The sequence below is a fragment of the Dermacentor variabilis genome, chromosome 10 (genome assembly GCF_050947875.1).
Source record: "Dermacentor variabilis isolate Ectoservices chromosome 10, ASM5094787v1, whole genome shotgun sequence".
In the NCBI taxonomy this organism is placed as follows: Eukaryota; Metazoa; Arthropoda; class Arachnida; order Ixodida; family Ixodidae; genus Dermacentor; species Dermacentor variabilis.
This window is the reverse complement of record NC_134577.1, coordinates 4,499,477-4,519,529: the sequence shown is the minus strand read 5'-3', so window position 1 is coordinate 4,519,529 and position 20,053 is coordinate 4,499,477. Positions and strand designations below refer to the sequence as shown.

At 49.8% G+C, this 20,053-nt stretch overlaps 1 protein-coding gene across 11 annotated transcripts in view; it reads left to right on the top strand.

Moving 5' to 3' along the window:
- LOC142559751 (uncharacterized) overlaps positions 1 to 20,053 on the top strand; it is a 109,958-nt gene that overhangs the window by 22,583 nt on the left and 67,322 nt on the right. For 3 of the 11 annotated variants that reach the window (XR_012823235.1, XR_012823237.1, XM_075671360.1), the window contains exon 1: positions 2,793 to 3,099. The exons of 1 other annotated variant lie outside the window; for it this stretch is intronic. Coding sequence is in view for 7 of the 10 variants with exons in the window: in XM_075671360.1 (XP_075527475.1) it covers positions 2,881 to 3,099 (219 nt within the window). In the remaining 3 variants the exon portion in view is untranslated. Of the gene's footprint in view, positions 1 to 2,404; positions 2,649 to 2,790; positions 3,100 to 20,053 lie in introns of those variants that run through there. 7 more of the 11 variants (XM_075671358.1, XM_075671355.1, XM_075671361.1 and 4 more) reach the window with 6 other exon arrangements.

Sequence of the window (20,053 nt, the reverse complement as noted above, 5' to 3'; positions counted from 1 at the left end):
AACAAAACCTTTTTTGGGTTGTTTTTTCTTGGTTTCAGATTCTGACCATTGCATTTTAAGGCATGTTTTCCAAGTTTCTTGCTATTTTTTTTTTAATGTGTAAGGCATGTTAACACTTTTCACACCATGTCAAGTATTTGGTGCAATAGAGTTGTTAGATGGAGTCTTGCCCTTTTATTCTGTACAATATGATGTCAGTTTTTTGTGTCCAAGGCTGTTTTACATTTGAGTGTGATTGTAGCATTTTGCTAATTTTGCCTCCGTCACCCAAGCTTGGAAGATTGCTACCCACTGCTGATGGCAAGACACATGACATTTTTTTTTTTTTTCAATAAAAGGAAGTCTGTCACTCATCCTGTGCACTGGTTGTCTTTGTCTTTTTGAACTACAATTTGCTGCTATATCTGCCCTGTAGTTGATTTTCAGATTAGGAATGGTTATCATAGTTGACATCATTTAACCATATCGCACACAATGTGGATGATATGTAGTTGCAATATATGGCCACCATAAACATAACAAATAGAAGTTAATTATTCAAGAATATCATATCCATATTATATCCATATCAACTTAAGCCCTCCAGTTTAAAGTACCAGCACACTTATGAACAACGAATCAATTCTCAAAGAGCATGTGCAGTCCAGCCAAAAGCATGGGCATGAATCTGCATTGTGCTCCAGCATTGAAGGTGAATAACACGTTCCATAATGGCGAATGTGCTTTAGGTTTCCCTGCAATATGAATTTGTAATGTACAAAGAAATGTCAATGAAGCTTACTATGAGTACAGATACACTTGCAAATTATATCACAATTGCATATAATGAGCACAGTGTAAACATATGTGCCCTTTTAACTCTTAGTATGCTTTACTGCACGATGCTTATTTCCACCCATGTATTACGGTGTAGCAAGCTACAAAATAAACATTGCATGATTGGGCTTTTTAAGATTACCTTTCTGGCAACACATCAATGTTTCGCGGTGAAGCATAAGCAATGTACTGCGGTGAAGCATACTAAAAGTGGAAAGGGGCCACTGTCACTGGACATGAGTTCTTTAATTATACACTCGCGCCGCCGCTGCTTTTCAGGTCACCTAAGTGGACACACTATGCTGGGTGATAGTGGCCCCCTCCCACTTTTTATGCTTCACCGCGTAACTAAAATGTACTGCGGCGAAGAAGCAGTGCATTTGTATTGAGTGAATAAACAAACGCTTTTACAGAAATCAACGCGCACCATGCATAAGTCTACCACACGGAAGAGCGCCGCAACAAAAGGTAGCCGATTCACACAGGCCGTGTAGCGCACTTATTAGTCGTGAAGCGTATTATGTGTAATTCGAGATTTCATACACACAGAAATATGTTTACATGTTTACGTTCGTACTCCTCGCGTAATAAGACTCCCAGAACTTCCACAATAGAAAGTAATTTACAACACACAAACGCAAAGAACACAGACACATGCCTCGTTTTCAACTCGGTCGTCATGCAAACGACATCTAGCACGGATTAACGTGAACAAGCTGTGTGTTAGCATCGTAAACTTCATACTAAGCCAGGAGCACACCACAATCCCGCGACAGTCGCTAATAAGATCAAATTGGAAGCACATGTCTGTGAACGCGCAAATGGAGCCCCTAAGTCACTGCTCCACCACCACTTTCACTGCACGGCTGCACCACTCGTTACAAGCACAGCACACCAACCACACATTCAGCACTGAACAGTGGGCGTTCGACGCAGTCGCATTTACATGCCTTGTAGCTAGCAGCACATCCCTCGACGTCCGCTAAGCAAAGGCGGTCACGGCGACGCCACATCGCGGTTCGCTGAACTGCGCTAGGCCACTTCGACATTTCAATTGTCACCACAGCCGGGTTCTCAAGGAAGCACGGGTTCTGTACTGCCAGAGCTCACGGTGGCCAAAGCCGCACTGCCACGGCTTTCCGCCAATTAGCACAGAACTTGCAACTAGCACACAAGCAACGCAAGCACAATCACATGAGCAATGTTGAACAACGCGCGGTCCAGAGAACGATCAAGCCGAAAACGAACACGCGATGGCGTCGCTCAGGGGCACCATAGCGCCTTCTCAAATATCCCTAAACAATCCTGTCCCTAAGCACCTAGGATCAGGTCACGTGAGGGATTTTTGTACGACATTTAGACGGACGCTTCCTATGATGGTTGAACGATTGCAGCGCCAGATTTCTCTCTAGTTATACTTGTGAAGCAATAAAACGATGGATTACGCTTCTATGAAACCCTATGGTTTCAAGGAAGCCAGTGGGGCCTAAATCTACCGCTTGGCAGATGTCTTCACATTCTAATGTTTCGGACGTTCTAATCATCAAGCGTTTTCCCTTTCTTAAGATCACTATCATCATCATCATTTTTTATGCAGCAGTTGTCAATGCGCGGACGCGCGTATGTGTCTGTCTGTGTGTCATCTGTCGACAGCTCGTGTGCGCGCGTGTTATGTAGGCGGTACACTTTGATCGTTGTTTGTTTAAGTTTCACTTACAACTGTATATTCGCTAGCTGGAAAAGTAGCGTCAGTACTGAAACCGTGGCGTTTTGAACTTTGTTGTCGGTTGACTTCGTCTACGGAAGGTGCAGTGCTTGTTAGCTGCATGAGGGTGAGTGAGCTCACGGGTCACTTGTTACGTACCTTGCCTCACGTTGTATTTGCGGAGGTGCTGGATCTCGGAGACAAAGCTGGGAGTACGACACGTACGCATGGCATCGTTAATCGCTTTAAAAAGTCAAAGGAGCTGCTTGCAGCTGCGTAGTCCTTCTCTCCATAACCCGTGTCGCTCTCTGCGCTTACGCCATGGGATAGAAAATGGGAGTGTGATATGTACCTTGTTTATGCTGTCTAGATATGTTTGTGGTATGCGGGCTTCGTCCATTGACTTTGCTACCAGCAATCGTTGCGGCTACACTTTTTGGGACAAAACATTGGTGGCGCAAACTTTGATATTTCGCCTGCGCGCGTCCATCCTCCGCGCCCGATCTGCAAACGCTAAAAAGAAAAGGTTAATTGCTCCGTACTGCTTGCCAAGCGAAGGCCGCCAAGCCATTGGCGAGGTGGGTGGTGCTTTTCTCGATGCCCGGCTCAGCCTCGCTGACCGGCATTCTCTTTTCCTTTTCCTGCGCCGGTCAGAACGTTTATCAGCGGATGCCGAGCGGAAACGCGCGTCCGCATACCGTATCCGCCAGAGCTGCCGCTTTTTCTTTTTCTTGTCCTATGCTCTTGTAGAGTTGTCTATCGCTCCGATGAGTAAGAGGGACAAATAAGTGCACGCGTGCGACGCGTGAGGAAAATCGCGTGGGTTCTCGACGAGAATAATCGGACCACGGGAGGTCCAGCCACGCTAAATATGTTTTGCGGCCTGGTGGTGTGTTTTTGTTGAGGGTTACGCTTTACTATATATCGTGCTTAAAAAAAATAAAAAATGAAATTAGTTTTATACACACATACATATATATACGTTATCACATTCGCGCATTTCATCGTGAATATTCCAAGTTACACATAGGTTGTGCTGCAAAACATTCTGCCATAAGTGCTGCAACAACAAAACTTTTTGACACTTTTTTTTTTTTCTTAGCTAAAGATATTTGTGCACAGTATGACTTACAGCGTACAGTGATCAGACAGTGACAAACAGTGCACACTAGTACAAGGGTTTTTTTCTCATAAGAGGCAGAACACCCAGAAATGGAGGAGGTCATTGTCCACGTGTGGAAAATGTTCACGCAGACATTGAGCGCCACTCAATTGGACACAATTAGGACTCTTCCTGTGCAGGCTTCCGAGAACCCACCCTTCGCTGCAGCCACTTCATTTCTCCAGAGGAAGTTGCAGACGCTTGTCCTTCACGGCTGGTGGTGCCCAGACAACAGCTTGTGTTTCACTTGTTCACAAGCTGAAAACTGCACCACCAGTTAGCGTGCATGAAATTATTAAATTATGAGCTTTATTTTCAGAGGAGAGACCTTGTTGTAGGCATTGTCTGCCAAAAATGCTCCTGAAATTCGTAAAAAAAATATATTTAAGTTAAATGAACTTAAGTTAGTGTGACTTGTAGTTGTACGAGCAGCTTTCCCTACATTGACCTACACATAGGCGTCTGCAAGGCCTCTGTTCTGTTAGTTGACAGCAGGGCAGAAAAATGACCGTCAAGGACCATCTTCAGAAATGGGCAGAGGATTAGAAAAACCAGCGCATCTTCAAAGGCTGGAACCAGGAGCAATAGCTGTGTAACATGTACTTTGCTATTGAGGATCCAGCATGATGCAGTTCAAGAAACATGGAACATCCCTCATTGTTGTGAGAGAAATTCCAGAGGCATCAGAAGGAAGATGAAAAGATGGCAGTTTACAAAATATTGCAATGCCTGAGCGAAAAGGTCACTGTGTATGACTTAGCTGATTTGGATGCGTGGGAGAGGTGGATACCTCAGTGGATGAGGATAAAAAAGCATGGTATCTCGCTGATCTTGCCTACATCTTGCCTGACATCAGGCAAGATGTAGGCAGTTTGCCGAGTCCATGAAAAAGGCACCACCTACAGACAATAAAGCAAAGAAGGCAAAGGTGTGAGAATACATGTGTGAAACATGCCTTGAACCAATTTTATTTTGATTTACTTGTAATAGCAAGTTATGCTTCGCGTTTGCACTAGTTTGTGTCGTCTTGTCTGAAGCCTGCGATGTGTCATGTCTAATCCCGCCAGAATGAAAGCCAGTAAAAGGCAGCTGTGCAATTAAATCTTAAGAAACTGCTAATGTATATGGTTAAAACACGCTGGCGAGCTAGTTGGTTAGAATCCATGGTAGAGGGTATAAGCGCGACTGGACGAGGACGAAGAAAGAAACAGATACACAGACACAGCGCTTCACTTTCAACTATATATTTTCCTTTCAATTTTTTTTCAATACAATGTTTCAATACAATGTCAATAAGGTAATCTCGGGTCACTTGGGTATTCACTGCCGAGATTGTTCCTGCAAGCCCATGTTTGAAAGCACTTCCGTTCTGTATAAGGCTCATAGCAGGATGACGAGGGAGATTGTAGAGGCATACGAGATAGCAAAATTACAGCAAAAGTGCGTAAGCAAGCCTTCGGTATCACTTTCGGAAAAGGAGATACGATTCCTTGGTTTGTCTTCGTGACGATTGTAGTACATGTTTTTTTTTTCTCTTTTTTTCCCTTGCCTTGCACACGTGTCCGGTTCAACGAAATGTACCACTCAATGTTCTTTTTTGCTGTCACGTTTGTTTCCGCTCGCACGGTATATATTTATCGATGCGTGCGAAAATAAAATATATAGTTGAAAGTGAAGCGCTGTGTCTGTGTATCTGTTTCTTTCTTCGTCCTCGTCCAGTCGCGCTTATACCCTCTACCATGCTAATGTATACACCGAGTGCATGCTTGTTGGTGTCAAAATGCTCCGCAGCATAAAGTTCCTAGAATAACTAATGTTGCGCCATTCATTGTTAACCTTGACCACCGCTTTTTATTGCAACCGTGAGTGTCATGTTGAATGTCCACATGTCTTTTTTGTACACTCATTGGTGCAGCGATTTCATGGCACACCGCGGCAGGTCTTGCCGAAAGTGGGACATGTGACGCATTCTGTGACATATAAGTGGGGGTGAAAGGGGAGCTTCATGTTCTGAATAAATGATAAAAGACAACCTTACCCCTTTTTGAATACGGAGAAGCAAAAAGTGGAAGAGGCGATGTGCACTTGGCTCCACACTCATGACAGGTGCAAGGGTGTGGTGCTTTCAGCTGGAACTTCCTTGTAAACAATTTAGACCAGGGTTTCCCAAACCAGGTGCTGTGAACTGTACTTTATAGTTTGGCGAGGTGCCAGAATGAATCCGATTCCATACCTTCATGGGGGGATTTTATGCTACAGTTTTAAATGAATGATTAAAACTACCACTTCTGCACTTCAGCAGTCTTCACAAGAAAGATTAATTTATAGCAACAATCACTGTGAGGCCATGGATAAGCACATTTATACGAAAAAGAAGTTTGAGAAGGCAGGTCGCAAGACCAGAAAGTTTGAGAACCCTTGCTCTAGACCACGCTGCAGCTGCTACTTGGAAAGAGGCAAAGATGAAGATGAAAAGATGGCAATACTTTTGTTACGACAAGTCAGTTATGCGGAAGTCTGTAAGGTGGGGAAGGTTCACAGAAAGGTTAATTAGTTCAGATTGTAGAGTGACTCACTTGGAAAGGCGTTGGTCTCGGGTTTGATCCTTGAGCCAGGAAAATTTTTCTTCAGCTGCGAAGCTTTACTTCTGAAGAACCTGTACAGGTTTCCTTTGTAACTTCACTTTTGTTGTTCAGTGTGTGGTGAAGAGGAAGACGAAGAAGGCGCTCTTGTGTCGGCTGTGCGCGCGATCAGCGTTCGCCTACTGTCAGTGCGACTAGACTGTGCCTAGTGCCTTATAATAAATAATCTTATTACATTTGGTGGAAGGTGCTGCACTCCCCGACCTCACCCTGGAGCTTCGCAGCCGAACTTTAACATCTGCTCCAGCCTCTACTATGAACGACGCTCCCTCCAATCCGCTTGGCGCATCTGCAGCTCCTGTCATGTGCGGTGCCGTGCAACGGCAGCGGGACCCTCCTGTTTTTAGCGGATCAGGTGAGACTGGCGTAGAAGATTGGCTCTCTACCTACGAGCGCGTCAGTGAACACAACAAGTGGGATGACCCGACGAAGCTCCGTAGCGTCATCTTCTATCTTGCTGACGTTGCGAACCTCTGGTTCCACAATCACGAACGGGAACTGCAAACCTGGTCCGCTTTCAAAACTGCATTCGCGGAAGTCTTCGGTCGCCCAGCCTTGCGGAAACTCCGTGCTGAACAGCGCCTCCGCCAGCGCACTCAACAGCCCGGCGAGACTTATACTAGTTACATAGAGGATGTCGTTGATATTTGCGCCCGTGTCGATTCCACCATAACTGAAGAGGACAACGTGAAGCACATCCTCAAGGGCATCGAGGACGACGCCTTTCAAATGCTCCTGGTGCGGAACCCTACTTCTGTCGCAGCTGTCGTCACTCTTTGCCAGAGCTTCGATGAGCTGCGTCGACAAAGGGTCCTTGCGCGCAGCGCTCTCGCACCTGGAGACTCTCTCGCGGGCCTCACGCTTCGCTCAAACACTACACCAGCAGCATCGCTCTCTGTTGTGATTAAGGATTTCATTCGTGAGGAGGTGGCGCGCCAATTGTCTATGCTGCCTCTCAACGATGGACCTCCCCAGCCTGACACATTTCTGGCTGCTCCCATTAGGCGGGCCATTCGCGAGGAACTTGCTGGGTCTTTACCTTTCGCCCAACCCTGCCCTCCCGTGGCTGCACCTCTGACCTATGCAGAAGTCGCCGCGCGACCTGCGCCGCCGACGTTCTCGTTTCCGGCGCCAATGCGACTTCAAGCTGCACCTCCTCCCGCGTCGCCTCCCATTCCATCTCGACACCCAGTTTAATCCCCTTGGCGCACACGCGACAACCGACCCATATGCTTCGCTTGCGGTGTCGCCGGCCACGTTGCGCGCTTCTGCCATCATCGCATGCCACCTGCTAACGCTACTGTCGCGCCGCCTGGATATGCCTATTGCCATGATACTACCGGGCATGCGATGCTTCCCGACCCCGAGTTTTCGCCGCCTCCTCGACGCCCCGTCGGCACCCATCGTTTGCCATCACCACGTCGTCGCTCACTTTCCCCCTTACGTCGCCGCCAGTCACCTAACGAGGGAAACTACTTGCTGCAGTTCCGCAGGCACGAACTGCAAGCTTCGCGACTTCTACAAGGCCTGCACAGTCACCTCGCAATTTATTGGACGTTTTGGTCGAAGGAACCGCTGCAATTGCGCTTATTGATACTGGGGCTGCAGTTTCTGTTATCGACGAAAAGCTTTGTCGCAGCCTCCATAAGGTCACAACGCCGTTAGCTGGTATGCTTCTAAGCACCTTGACTGCGCAGCACATAGCCCCGCTTGCTCAATGTACTGCAAGGGTGGTCATCGACGGCATTGTCTATGTTGTTGAATTTCTCGTGTTGTCATCATGTTCACATGACATTATTCTCGGCTGGGACTTCTTGTCTCACCATCGTGCCATCATCGACTGTGCCCGGGCCGAAGTGGCGCTCTTCCCGTTTGACGACGCCCCGCTGCCTGACCCCTCTGAACAAAAAGCCTCCAAGCTCACTATTGTGTCCGATACGGACATACCACCCGACATGTGTGTGCTTGTGCCCGTCTCTTGCTCTACCGCGCCAGACGCTACAGTACTTTTTACACCGTCGCCGATTTTTCTACGTCGCAAGGCCCTACCTCTCCCATTTGCCGTCCTCACCACTGTGTCTGGATTATCCTCCATGCTTGTGTGTAACCCGTCTCACTACCATGTGACGTTACTGCGCGGCGAATCACTCGGTCGTGTTCAGCCCCTTGACCCGCTTCACATTTTCGATGTTTCCGACGACATGGCCTGTTATGAACTCGACACCCTCACTTCTCCCGTGCCGTGCACATCATCATCATCATTGTCGTCGTCGTCAGACGTTCTTGAATCTGTCGTAGACGCCGATCTGCCGCCTCCGTATCGCCAGCAAGTCCTCGCGCTTCTTCAGACTTTTCGCTCGTCGTTTGACTGTGACCAACTATCTCTGGGGCGTACGGCAACCGTCACTCACAGCGTACACACTGGTTCCCATCCTCTTTTACGCCAGTGACCATACCGCGTGTCGGCAGCCGAGCGACAGATCATTAACGAGCAGGTCGACGACATGCTGCACCGTGGCGTCATTCGCCCTTCCCACAGTCCTTCGACGTCTCCTGTAGTATTAGTACGCAAGAAGGATGGGTCGACACGCTTCTGTGTGGATTACCGTCGACTCAATCAGATCACTCGTAAAGATGTCTATCCGCTGCCTCGGATAGATGACGCCCTCAACTCCTTGCAAGGCGCGGAGTACTTCTCATCTTTGGATCTTCGCTCCGGCTATTGGCAAGTGCCGATGGCAGATGATGACTGTGAGAAGACAGCTTTCATTACGCCCGATAGCTTGTACGAATTTACCGTCATGCCATTCGGGCTCTGCAACGCGCCCGCTACTTTCGAACGTATGATGGACACCATCCTTCGCAATTACCAGTGGAAAACATGTCTATGCTACCTTGATGATATCGTGGTGTTTTCGCCAGATTTCCCGACGCACATCGTTCGCTTGCGTGAGATACTGACCTGCCTTACCTCTGCTGGCCTCCAACTTAACATCAAAAAGTGCCGTTTTGCTGCTCGCAAGTTAACTATATTGGGTCACGTTGTATCGAAGGACGGTGTGCTTCCTGACCCAGCCAAGCTTCGCGCGGTCGCAGAGTTTCCGACGCCCACTACTCTTAAGGCGCTCCGCAACTTTATAGGGCTCTGCTCTTACTTTCGGCATTTTGTGCGCAATTTTGCGACTATCATCGCACCACTGACCAATTTGCTTACCGCTACCAACGGCATCTCCGCGTGGTCAACTTCCTGTGACGAAGCCTTCCAGCAACTACGTCGCCTACTTACTTCGCCACCGATTCTTCGACACTACGATCCCACAGCGCCTACAGAGGTACATACGGACGCCAGCGGTATCGGACTTGGTGCAGTCCTCGCACAACGGAAAGACGGCTATGACGAGTACGTCGTCGCATATGCGAGCCGCACTTTAAAGAAGGCAGAAGCCAACTACTCAGTAACTGAAAACGAGTGCTTGGCCATTATTTGGGCGCTCGTCAAATTTCGTCCATACCTATATGGTCGCCCTTTTGACATTGTCACCGACCACCATTCACTTTGCTGGCTGTCCTTGTTGAAGGATCCGTCAGGTTGCCTAGGCCGATGGGCACTCCGCTTACAAGAATATGATATCCACGTTGTCTACCGATTGGGCAGAAAGCACTCTGACGCTGATGCGCTTTCCTGATCGCCGCTACCTTGTGATGTGGCTTCAGTGTCTCCGCTCTTCGCATCCATGTCAGCCTTCAACGTCGCTGATATGCCGGACGAGCAGCGTAAGGATCCCCTGCTTTCAACTATGCTGAATTTCCTCCACGACCCATCCGCCACACCCTTTTCTCGAACACTTCGTCGCCAAGCCACTCACTTCACGGTCCGCGACAACATTCTTTACCGCAGAAATTATTTGCCTGATGGTCGCAAATGGCTACTGGTGATACCACGACACATGCGTTCTGACATATGCGCTTATTTTCATGCTGCTCCTCATAATGGTCACGCCGGTGTTCTGAAAACGTATACTCGGCTAAGGCAGCGTTTCTACTGGCACGGCATGTATCATTTCGTGCGCGAGTACGTACGCGCTTGCACGGCGTGCCAACGGCGTAAAATTGCACAGCGCCCTCCTGGTGAGCTACAGCTGCTGCCCTGCCCGGCTCGGCCCTTCGATCGCGTCAGCATAGACCTATATGGGCCACTTCCCTGCAGCTCCTCGGGTAACCGATGGATAATCGTAGGTGTCGACCACTTGACGCGCTAAGCTGAGACTGCCGCACTCCCGGCGGCCTCTGCGCGCGAAGTTGCGTTCTTCATCTTGCGGAACTTCGTTCTTCGACATGGCGCACCACGCGAACTGCTCAGCGACAGGGGACGTGTCTTCTTGTCCGAAGTCATCCAAGCCCTTCTCGCTGCATGCAGCATCGTTCACCGCAAGTCTACAGCCTACCACCCGCAAACGAACGGCTTGACAGAGAGGTTTAACCGCACGCTCGGTGACATGTTGACTATGTACGTCGCCTCTGATCACAGTAACTGGGACACTGTTTTGCCGTTCGTCACGTATGCCTATAATACGGCCACACAAGCTACCACTGGCTTTTCGCCCTTTTTTCTGCTGTATGGACGAGAGCCCTCGTGTACTATGGACACAATGCTCCCATACCGACCCGACGCTTCCGAATGCACGCCTGTGTCTGAAGCCGCCAAATACGCCGAGGACTGTAGGCAGCTCGCGCGAACCCTTACGACCGCTACTCAAGGTCGTCAAAAGCTGCGGCGTGACAGTGGCGCGCTTTCACCAGTTTTCCCGACTGGTTCCCTTGTTTGGTTGTGGGTCCCGCCTCACAGCCCTGGCCTTTCGACCAAACTCCTTGCACGCTATGATGGCCCCTACCGCATCATAGACTGTACTTCCGCTGTTACCTATGTTGTAGAACCTGTGACACCTTCACCCGACCATAGGCATCGCGGGCGTGACACGGTTCATGTCAACCGTCTTAAGCCGTACTATGACCCCCTCATCCTACCTATGCTGTAAGTCGCCAGGATGGCTCCTCTTCTCTCCCAGGGGCCATTGTGGTGAAGAGGAAGACGAAGAAGGCGCTCTTGTGTCGGCTGTGCGCGCGATCAGCGTTCGCCTACTGTCAGTGCGACTAGACTGTGCCTAGTGCCTTATAATAAATAATCTTATTACAAGGGGATATACCATAGCAGCAAATACAGAGGTGTCACTGAGTTATATTCAGCCAAATCTTTTGTTGGCTCACGCAAGCAACGAGTTTCTGAGTGCCAATGCCTTAGTGCAGAAACATTTTTACAGATTACTCTCTTATATGCACAAGTTTTGTGAGCAGTAGCTTAACCTTAACCATGTTGAAAGCTCACTCCTTGTAATGCACTGAAAAGTAGAAAAAGTGGCACTCGCATGAGCTAGCTAAACATCTTGTAGTGGAAACTGTGTGACAAACGATAACTGAGGAACACACATGAGCGCTGCAGAGGAAACGCATACCAAGGAACAAGAAGGGTGTGGGACTTACAGTGGTTAGTCCACAGTTGAGTTGTTAGTACAGCACTTTTTGTCTTTTTCTTCCTGTTGTGCTTTCTGGTTTTCCTTTCCATTTGCTGGCATTCCCTCATGTGCTACCATGTCAGTTGAACAGAGGTAAGCTCCTCCGTCAGTTTTGCTATGCACAAAGTCAGGCATATCAACAGAAAAAAATGGTCTGCCTTGTCTTTACCAGGCTTCAGCACTCGCAACCCAGACCATTTTTTATGACGGAGACATTTTTTTTCTGTTTCCCAGATGTAGTCAGTAACATTAGAAGGCTACTTTCTGAGACCTGCTGGAAAGCTTTCAGTCACTCGTGTGTGTGTGGCTGTAATTGGCCTCCCTTCTTCTCCTTCATTTTTTTCAATAAGCAACCAATTACTACTACTTTGTATGCCATCAGGTCTAGGAGCGCAGCACTAATGAATGAAGCTTATGGCCAAACACAATTTTTTTAAACTTAAATGATGTGTAAGGAGTAAGATGTGGAAGGGAGAAAGGTATTCGACTTGATCTTCCAAGTGGGTAGGCATCTGCAGGCTGGAATGGTGAAACCAGTAAACAAGTCTAAATGAAGAGCTGAGGCATGCTGCCAAAGCTATTTACTAGTCTTCCATATTCTTTACAAATGAGCAAAAGTACTCAACTTCACACAAAATGCTGTTCATTGTGAACTTTGTATCCTGATACTTTGTCTGTGTGCAGCAGAATATAGCCTGTTGAACGCCATCTTGAGGAATAGATGCCAATTTGCATGAGTTGCCTTTCTGCTCTCTTTTGTGATGTGCACAGGTTATGGAGTTTTAGATAAAGGGTTGGGAAATGTGCAGGAAGCTTTAGTATGGTACTTGCTGCCACATTGCACGCTAACATTGAAGAAGAGCTGCAAGTGATGTTTTACTTGTATAGAAAACACAATATAAAGCTTTTAGGACAGGAAATCATTTGCCACAATGGATGAGGTCACACCATCTCTGGCTTCCAGCACATATTGACAAGATTAAGTGAACTTTACACATCATCTCAATAGGTACCTGGCTGCACACTTTTCCACTGACCTTGAAAGCATACCTTCTGACAAAAACTTCACCATCATTTAGGATCCGACGCAGAAATGAAGACATCAAAAAATGCAGATTTTAGTGGGCAAAGCATCAGCAAAAATTCACAACACTGTACGCGCCCATTGATGACAACCAAAACTCCAGCTTGCAAGAAACCAAATTGTCACACTCCACCTGTGGAAACTCGCCCTTGGACAAGCCAAGTGGGTGCAAATTTAACCCAAGGAAAAACATTCTTCTAGTTGATGTGACCATTTGGGCCATGCTGGGTGCATTGAAAGCTGTTCAGATATTTGGGCGCATACAGTTGCATCACATGAGCGCTGGTGTCATTTTCAACATCCGTACAGTCATTATCGACAAAGACTTGCAAGAGATCTTGTACTCTTTTGGAAATATTGTTGCGGGGATGTTGCGAGTATTGTTAGGAATGGCCTGCCAAGGTGGCAACATGCAGGTTTTCTCAGCCAGCTGCGAGCGTTGCGAGCTTACCCGAAGAGAACCATGGAAGCCTATCACAATTGCTGCAGTGACTCATTTTGTAGGGACCTCGAGGTGCCGCTTCAACACCCCCTCGGTGCCGTTGTGACTAAACGCGATCGGCGGACCAATATTGTTACTGAACCCGCCACCGCCGACATGGTCTCTCTGCAGCAAGAAGAGCTTCCTTAACAGAAGGGTGCTTTGCGGTACGTGGGCCCCAGGATTCATCACAGTCTGCTGACACTCGTGGTGACTACAGGACGCAAGACAGTGGACAACCGGCGGCCACACTGCGGGGGTCAGCTCGGGAAACCAACGCGCCTTTCAAGACGTAAGCCCAGAGTTCTGCGAAGCCCGTTTCACCTCGGAAGGGGCAGTGAAACCTGTGCGGAATGTGTGTGTGTAAACCCCCTACCCCCTTCCCTCAAAAGCGGGCCGGCCACGAGGACTTTCTACGCTGACTGGTCGAACGTTTCCCTCACCTAGGGATCTAGGGAGAATGAGTGTTTATAAGCGGCTGTTGTCGGCTGCTAGAGTGTGCTCTGTGCTCGTGAGCTGCGTGCTCGTCATCGTGCTCGACCAGCAGTGTGCTGAGTGTGTTTGGAGCTTCGTGCTCGTATGCTGTATGCTTCGTCTTGAGGGCTTCATTTGGGAGCCATGCTAGACTGTCGAATGTATCTCTTGTTTAAAATGTAAATACTGTAAATAAACCCTGTACGCTTAGTTCCTCCCAAGTTCCTCTCTACGACCTACAACTCCTACAAATGGTGGCAGCGGCGAGATCGTCCGACAACTCTTACAGTGTATAAAAACCATATTTTCAATATATATGTACAGGATGAGCTAGAACAGCTAAGATGGCTGACCACCAACAACACGTAGCAGCCAGCGTCTCCGATCTTCTTCCTCTCTCTTCTCTCATCCTTCCGTAACAGGACCCCCGGATGGTAAAGCGACGTCTCAACGCATGGTAGGCGAAGAATTGCGACTGAAGTATGGATTCAGCTGCGATATGTGGACCACGTCAACAGGCATCGGACTTGAGGGTGCATCAAACTGTAGCGGCATAATCTCGTAATTTATGTCAACTTGACGTAGGACTTCATAAGGCTCTGTGTAGCGAGAGAGAAGCTTCTGGGAGAGGCCAACCCGACGACATGGTGACTAAAGGAACACCGAAGCACCTGGCGCGAACTTAACATTGCGATGGCACCGCTCATAATGCTCTTTTTGTATATGCTGCGAGGCTAATAAATGACATCGCGTGACTTGACATGCTGTGTGAGCGCAATCGATGACTTTACCAGTGTACTCAGTTGCAACACGTGGCGCAGAAGGGAGGAAGGTGTCGAATGGCAATGTGGGGTCGCGACCATACAAAAGATAAAAGGGTGAATATATTGTGGTGTCATGTCAGGACGAGTTATACACGAATGTCACGTAGGCCAGCGTGGCGTAACAGTTGTGGGGATCGTTAGAGACGTACATCAACAGCATCTGTGTGATTGTTCGGTTGGGATGCTCCATCAGACCATTTGTTTTGTTTCTGGGTGGTAGGCGGTAGACAGCTTGTGCTCAATGGCACAAGAGCGGAGGAGGTCGTCCACAACTTGAGACAAGGACTACCGGCCGTGGTCTGTAAGTAACTGTCGAGGCGCACCATGGTGGAGAATAACGTCATGAGGGAGAAAATCGGTGACGTCGGTTGCGCAACTTGTTGGCAATGCCTTTGTTATCACATAGCGTGTCGTGTAATCAGTAGCGACGGCGATCCACTTATTCCCTCTAGTCGTCGTTGGAAAAGGGCCAAGCAGGTGTCAAGGCTTACGCGAAAGAACGGTTCAGAGGGAACTTCAATTGGGTGGAGTCATCCGGCAGGTGGCAGGGGAGGTTTCTTCCTGCGCTGACGCAATTCGCAAGTTGCAACATAAAGACGCACAGAGCGGTAGAGACCTGCCCAGAAGAACTGGCGTCGTACATGGTCGTATGTACGCAAAACTCCAAGGTGTCCCGCCGTCGGTGCATTGTGAAATTGTTCGAGAATGGCAGGTCGCAGGTGAAGATAAAGGACACGCAGCAACTCAGGGCCGTCAGGGTTGATATCGCGGCGGTAGAGGATGCCGTCGTGCAGCATGAACATGTGGCACGAGCCGTTGGTGCTGCCAGATTGCACTCCGGCAATGATGGACTGTAAGGATGCGTCGCTTTGTTGTTGTTGTTGTTCAGCGCGCATGTCGGTCATGTCAGGCAAAGCCATCACGCAGGTCACCGGATCATGCGCAACAGGATCGGGAGGATCCATGGGTTGACGCGAGAGGCACTCAGCGTCCAGCCTTGTAATGGACACAAAATAAAATTCCTAGTGCCGCAAAGCCCAGCGACCAAGCCGTCCAGTCCGGTCCCGGAGGGAAGACAGCCAGCATGGTGGTCTGTGACGACCGAAAACGTGCGGCCGTACTAATATGGCCGGAGCTTGGCGACAGCCCAAACAAAAGTCAAGCACTAACGCTCGGTGATGGAGTAATTTTTCTCGGCAGGTGACAACAGGCGGCCGGCGTAAGCTATCACGCACTCGGTACCATTATGGTGTTCGGCGAGAACAGCGCCGATGCCATGGCCGCTTGCGTCAGTGTGGACTTCGATCGGTGTAGATGGATCAAAATGGGCAAGTATGGGAGGGGTGGTCAGAAACCCGATGAGAGCGGCGAACACGTGAGCCTGCTCCGGACCCCATGAGAATGGCGTGTTCTTCTTTAGAAGATCTGTCAAAGGCTGAGCTTCATCGGCGATGTTTTTGACGAAACGACGAAAGTAAGAACACAGGCTGGGGGGGGGGGAAGAAGCAGCGCACGTCAGAGGCAGAACATGGCACAGGAAAACTGCGTATGGCACTAACTTTTTCCGGATCTGGTCGAGCACCGGATGCGTCAACGAGGTGTCCCAACACGGTGATCTAACGGCACCCGAATTGACACTTCGTGGAGTTCAGTTGAAGGCCGGCTTTTTAGAAGACCGCAAGAATTGCAGTGAGTCGGGTAAGGTGGCTGCCGAACGTGGGAGAAAAAACAATAACATCGTCAAGGTAACAAAGACAGGTGGTCCATTTGTAGCCCCGCAGAAGAGAGTCCATCATACTGACACGTGTACTTATCTTTATCGGGCAAACACGTTTCGCCGCCTAACAAATGTTATCGCATGGCCATGCGGGACACACCTGCATGTATCCGAAGTTTCTGGAAAGTTATCAATGCTTCTATCCGCTGTCTGTTGTTGCCGAACCTTGTGTTATCTGATTTCATCGCCTGACGCGAATGGTGTAGAACTTTGTGGAAGGCATGCGGGCCCCAACGATTAGTCTGGAACATTCGACAACGCTGTATAAAAGCCGCCACGCTTGACCCACTGATCGGATTTTCGACGATCGCCGAGTGTGTTCGCCACTACCATTGTTCTTTGAGTGTAGCCCGTTTTTGAGGGCATAAGTTCGCCCAATAAAATGCTCGTTTTGTTGATCACAGTTTTGCTGCCTTCTTAACCGTCACTACCATGTGACATCTGGGGGAGGTGCTAGTGCGTTCATGTACCGCTCCCGCAAAGCCGCGATCCAAGCCCGAAGCCCGAGGACAAAACCAACACCGCCCAAGACCAGCGTGCTAGCCGCAGACTGCAAGGACTGCCCCCAGAGCACGGACTTCTACCTGAGTCGACAAAAAAGATCGTGGTCAAAAAAACCCCAATGGCTGCCCCAGCGTCCCGCATTATCCTAAAACAACCTCGGGACCCACCGACCTTCCATGGAGCAGCGACTGAAGACCCGGAATCCTGGCTGGAGACCTACGAACGAATCGTGACTTTTAACAACTGGGACTCCGATGACAAGCTACAGCATGTATACTTTGCCTTAGAAGATGCCGGGAGTCGACCTTGACCACATGGGACCTCTTCCGTAGCGGATTCCTGCGCACCTTTAGGAGCGTTGTGTGCAAGGAAAGGGCCGAAGCCATGCTGGACGCCCGAGTGCAGCTACCTAACGAGAACGTTGCCATCTTCACGGAAGAAATGAGCCATTTGTTCCGCCAGGCCGACCCAGATATGCCCGAGGAGAAGAAAGTCCACCTTCTCATGCGAAGGAAGAACTTTTCGGTGCAATGATACGAAGCCCACCGAAGAGCGTAGAAGAGTTCCTTCGCGAGGCCACCAGCATCGAGAAGACACTCTAAATGCGGAACTGGCAATTCAACCGCCGTACAAACTCTACCCACCACGCAGGAATTCAATCACTGGCCACGGACGATCTGCGCGAGACCATCAGGGCCATTGTGCGCGAAGAACTGCGCAAGGTCCTGCCTTCGTCGTGGCCTCGATTGCCGACATCGTGAAAGAAGAGGTGCGCCGATCGCTTGGAGTTCCTGAGGTGCAACCAGAATCACCGCATCCCCAGCCAGAAGCGATGACCTACACTGCCGTCGCCCGCCGTCAAGGCCCCCTTGCACGACCGCGCCAGGGCGTTTGAACGCCACAATTACGTCGTCCACCGCCGCCGCCATCAGCACGCCCGCCCAGCACCGCTATGCGAGGAAGACGGGCATTTGGCGCGCTCCTGACCACCACCCGCTCTGCTACCACTGCGGAGAAGCGGGTCACGTCTACCACCGATGCCCATACCGGGAGATGGGACTGCGAGGGTTCGCCATTAACGTGCCACGACCAGAGATTGGCGAGCGATCTCGCGATATCGCCGACTACCTCGCCGCCACTCAGTGGAGCCCTCGACAACTGTCTCGTTCGCTATCACCAGGCCGCTACCTTTCGCCGCAGCGCCGACCATAAACTGGCCCAGTCCGGGGCCGGTCAGCGAGCCCGTATCCGGAAAACTAAAAGCAGCAACCGATGGAGGTGCGTCGAACTGACAAAGATCCTCCGCCACCGACGAAGACGGCGAAGAAACTACCTCGACGACATAACGACACGCCGCCGTCCCGACGAAGTGTGGAAGCAAAGAATACGACGATGAAAGACAACCTGACGATGTCACATACCAGCCACAGGTCAACGCGACGCAGCCGTGATCCCACGCCAAGACCGAACTGTAATGCAAGACAAAGAACCACCGACCTCGATGTGCTTCTTGACGGCCACGCAGTCACCGCCTTAGTCGACACAGGGGCTGATTACTCCGTCATGAGTGGACACATCGCCGCCCAGTTGAAGAAAGTAAAAACTGCATGGGAAGGCCCTCAAATTCGGACCGCTGGAGGACACCTCATCACGCTGACTGGTCTGCACGGCAAGAATTTCTGATCAAGACTGGACTTACTCTGCCACCTTCATTATCCTCCAACAGTGTTCAAGAGACGTTATTCTCGGCATGGACTTCCTGAACCAATACGGCGCAGTCATCAACCTGAAATCCAAGTCGATAACGCTGTCAGGAGATGAAGCGATACCGTCGGAGAGCTCTTGTAGTCACCATGCCTTAAGCGTGCTCAAAAGTAAAGTCAGCATCCCGCCTCGCTCCTGTATTGTCGTTTCCGTTGGCACCAAAACACCTGCCGACGTGGAAGGCGTCATCGAGGGTGACCAACGTCTACTGCTCGACCGTGAAATTTGCGTCGCAAGAGGGATCGCTCGACTGCATGGAGGGAAAACTGAAGTGTTGCTGACAAACTTTAGCCAGGACTTCAAGCACATTAACAAGGGCACGACGATCGCGTACATCAAGGAAATTCTGGAAACCAGTAATGCGTTGGTCCTCTCGGATTCTGCCGCACCTACCCCGACGACCATGGTTCCCGAACCAGACTACAACATTAATCCAAGTCTCCCCATGATTAAGCAAGAATAGCTCAGAAGTCTGCTCCGACAATACAAAGGCTGCTTCTCGACGTCATCAAGGATTCAACAGACACCAGTCGCAAAGCATTGCATAATCACCGAGAAGTGCGCTCGACCACTCCGCCAGAGCCCTTACCGAGTTTCGCCGTGAGAACGTGAAGCTATAAGAAAACAAGTCGACAAAATGCTGCGTGACGACATCCTTCAGCCGTTCAAAAGCCCGTGGGCATCTCCTGTTGTCTTGGTGAAGAAAAAGGAAGGAACCTTACGTTTCTGCGTCGATTATCGTTGACTGAACAAGATCACAAAGAAGGATGTATACCCTCTACCACAGATAGATGACGCATTAGATCGGCTCTGCAACGCAAAATACTTCTCGTCGTCGATGGATCTCAAGTCTGGCTACTGGCAAATAGAAGTCGACGAGAGAGATCGCGAAAAGACCGCCTTCATCACGCCAGACGGCCTCTACGAGTTCAAGGTCATGCCATTCGGTCGGTGCTCGGCGCCTGCAACGTTCCAGCGCGTCATGGACACGGTGTTAGCAGGATTGAAGTGGCAGACCTGTCTTGTTTACTTGAAAGACGTCGTTGTCTTCGCCGGAAATTTCGACGATCACCTTAGGCGGCCAGCGACAGTACTAGAGGCCAGCAAGTCATCAGGGCTCACTCTGAAGCCAGAAAAGTGCCGCTTCGCTTACGATGAGCTTCTGTTCCTAGGCCATGTCATCAGCAAGTCTGGAGTCCGCCCCGACCCGCAGAAGACAGCTGCCATCGCAAAGTTCCCGCAGCCCATCG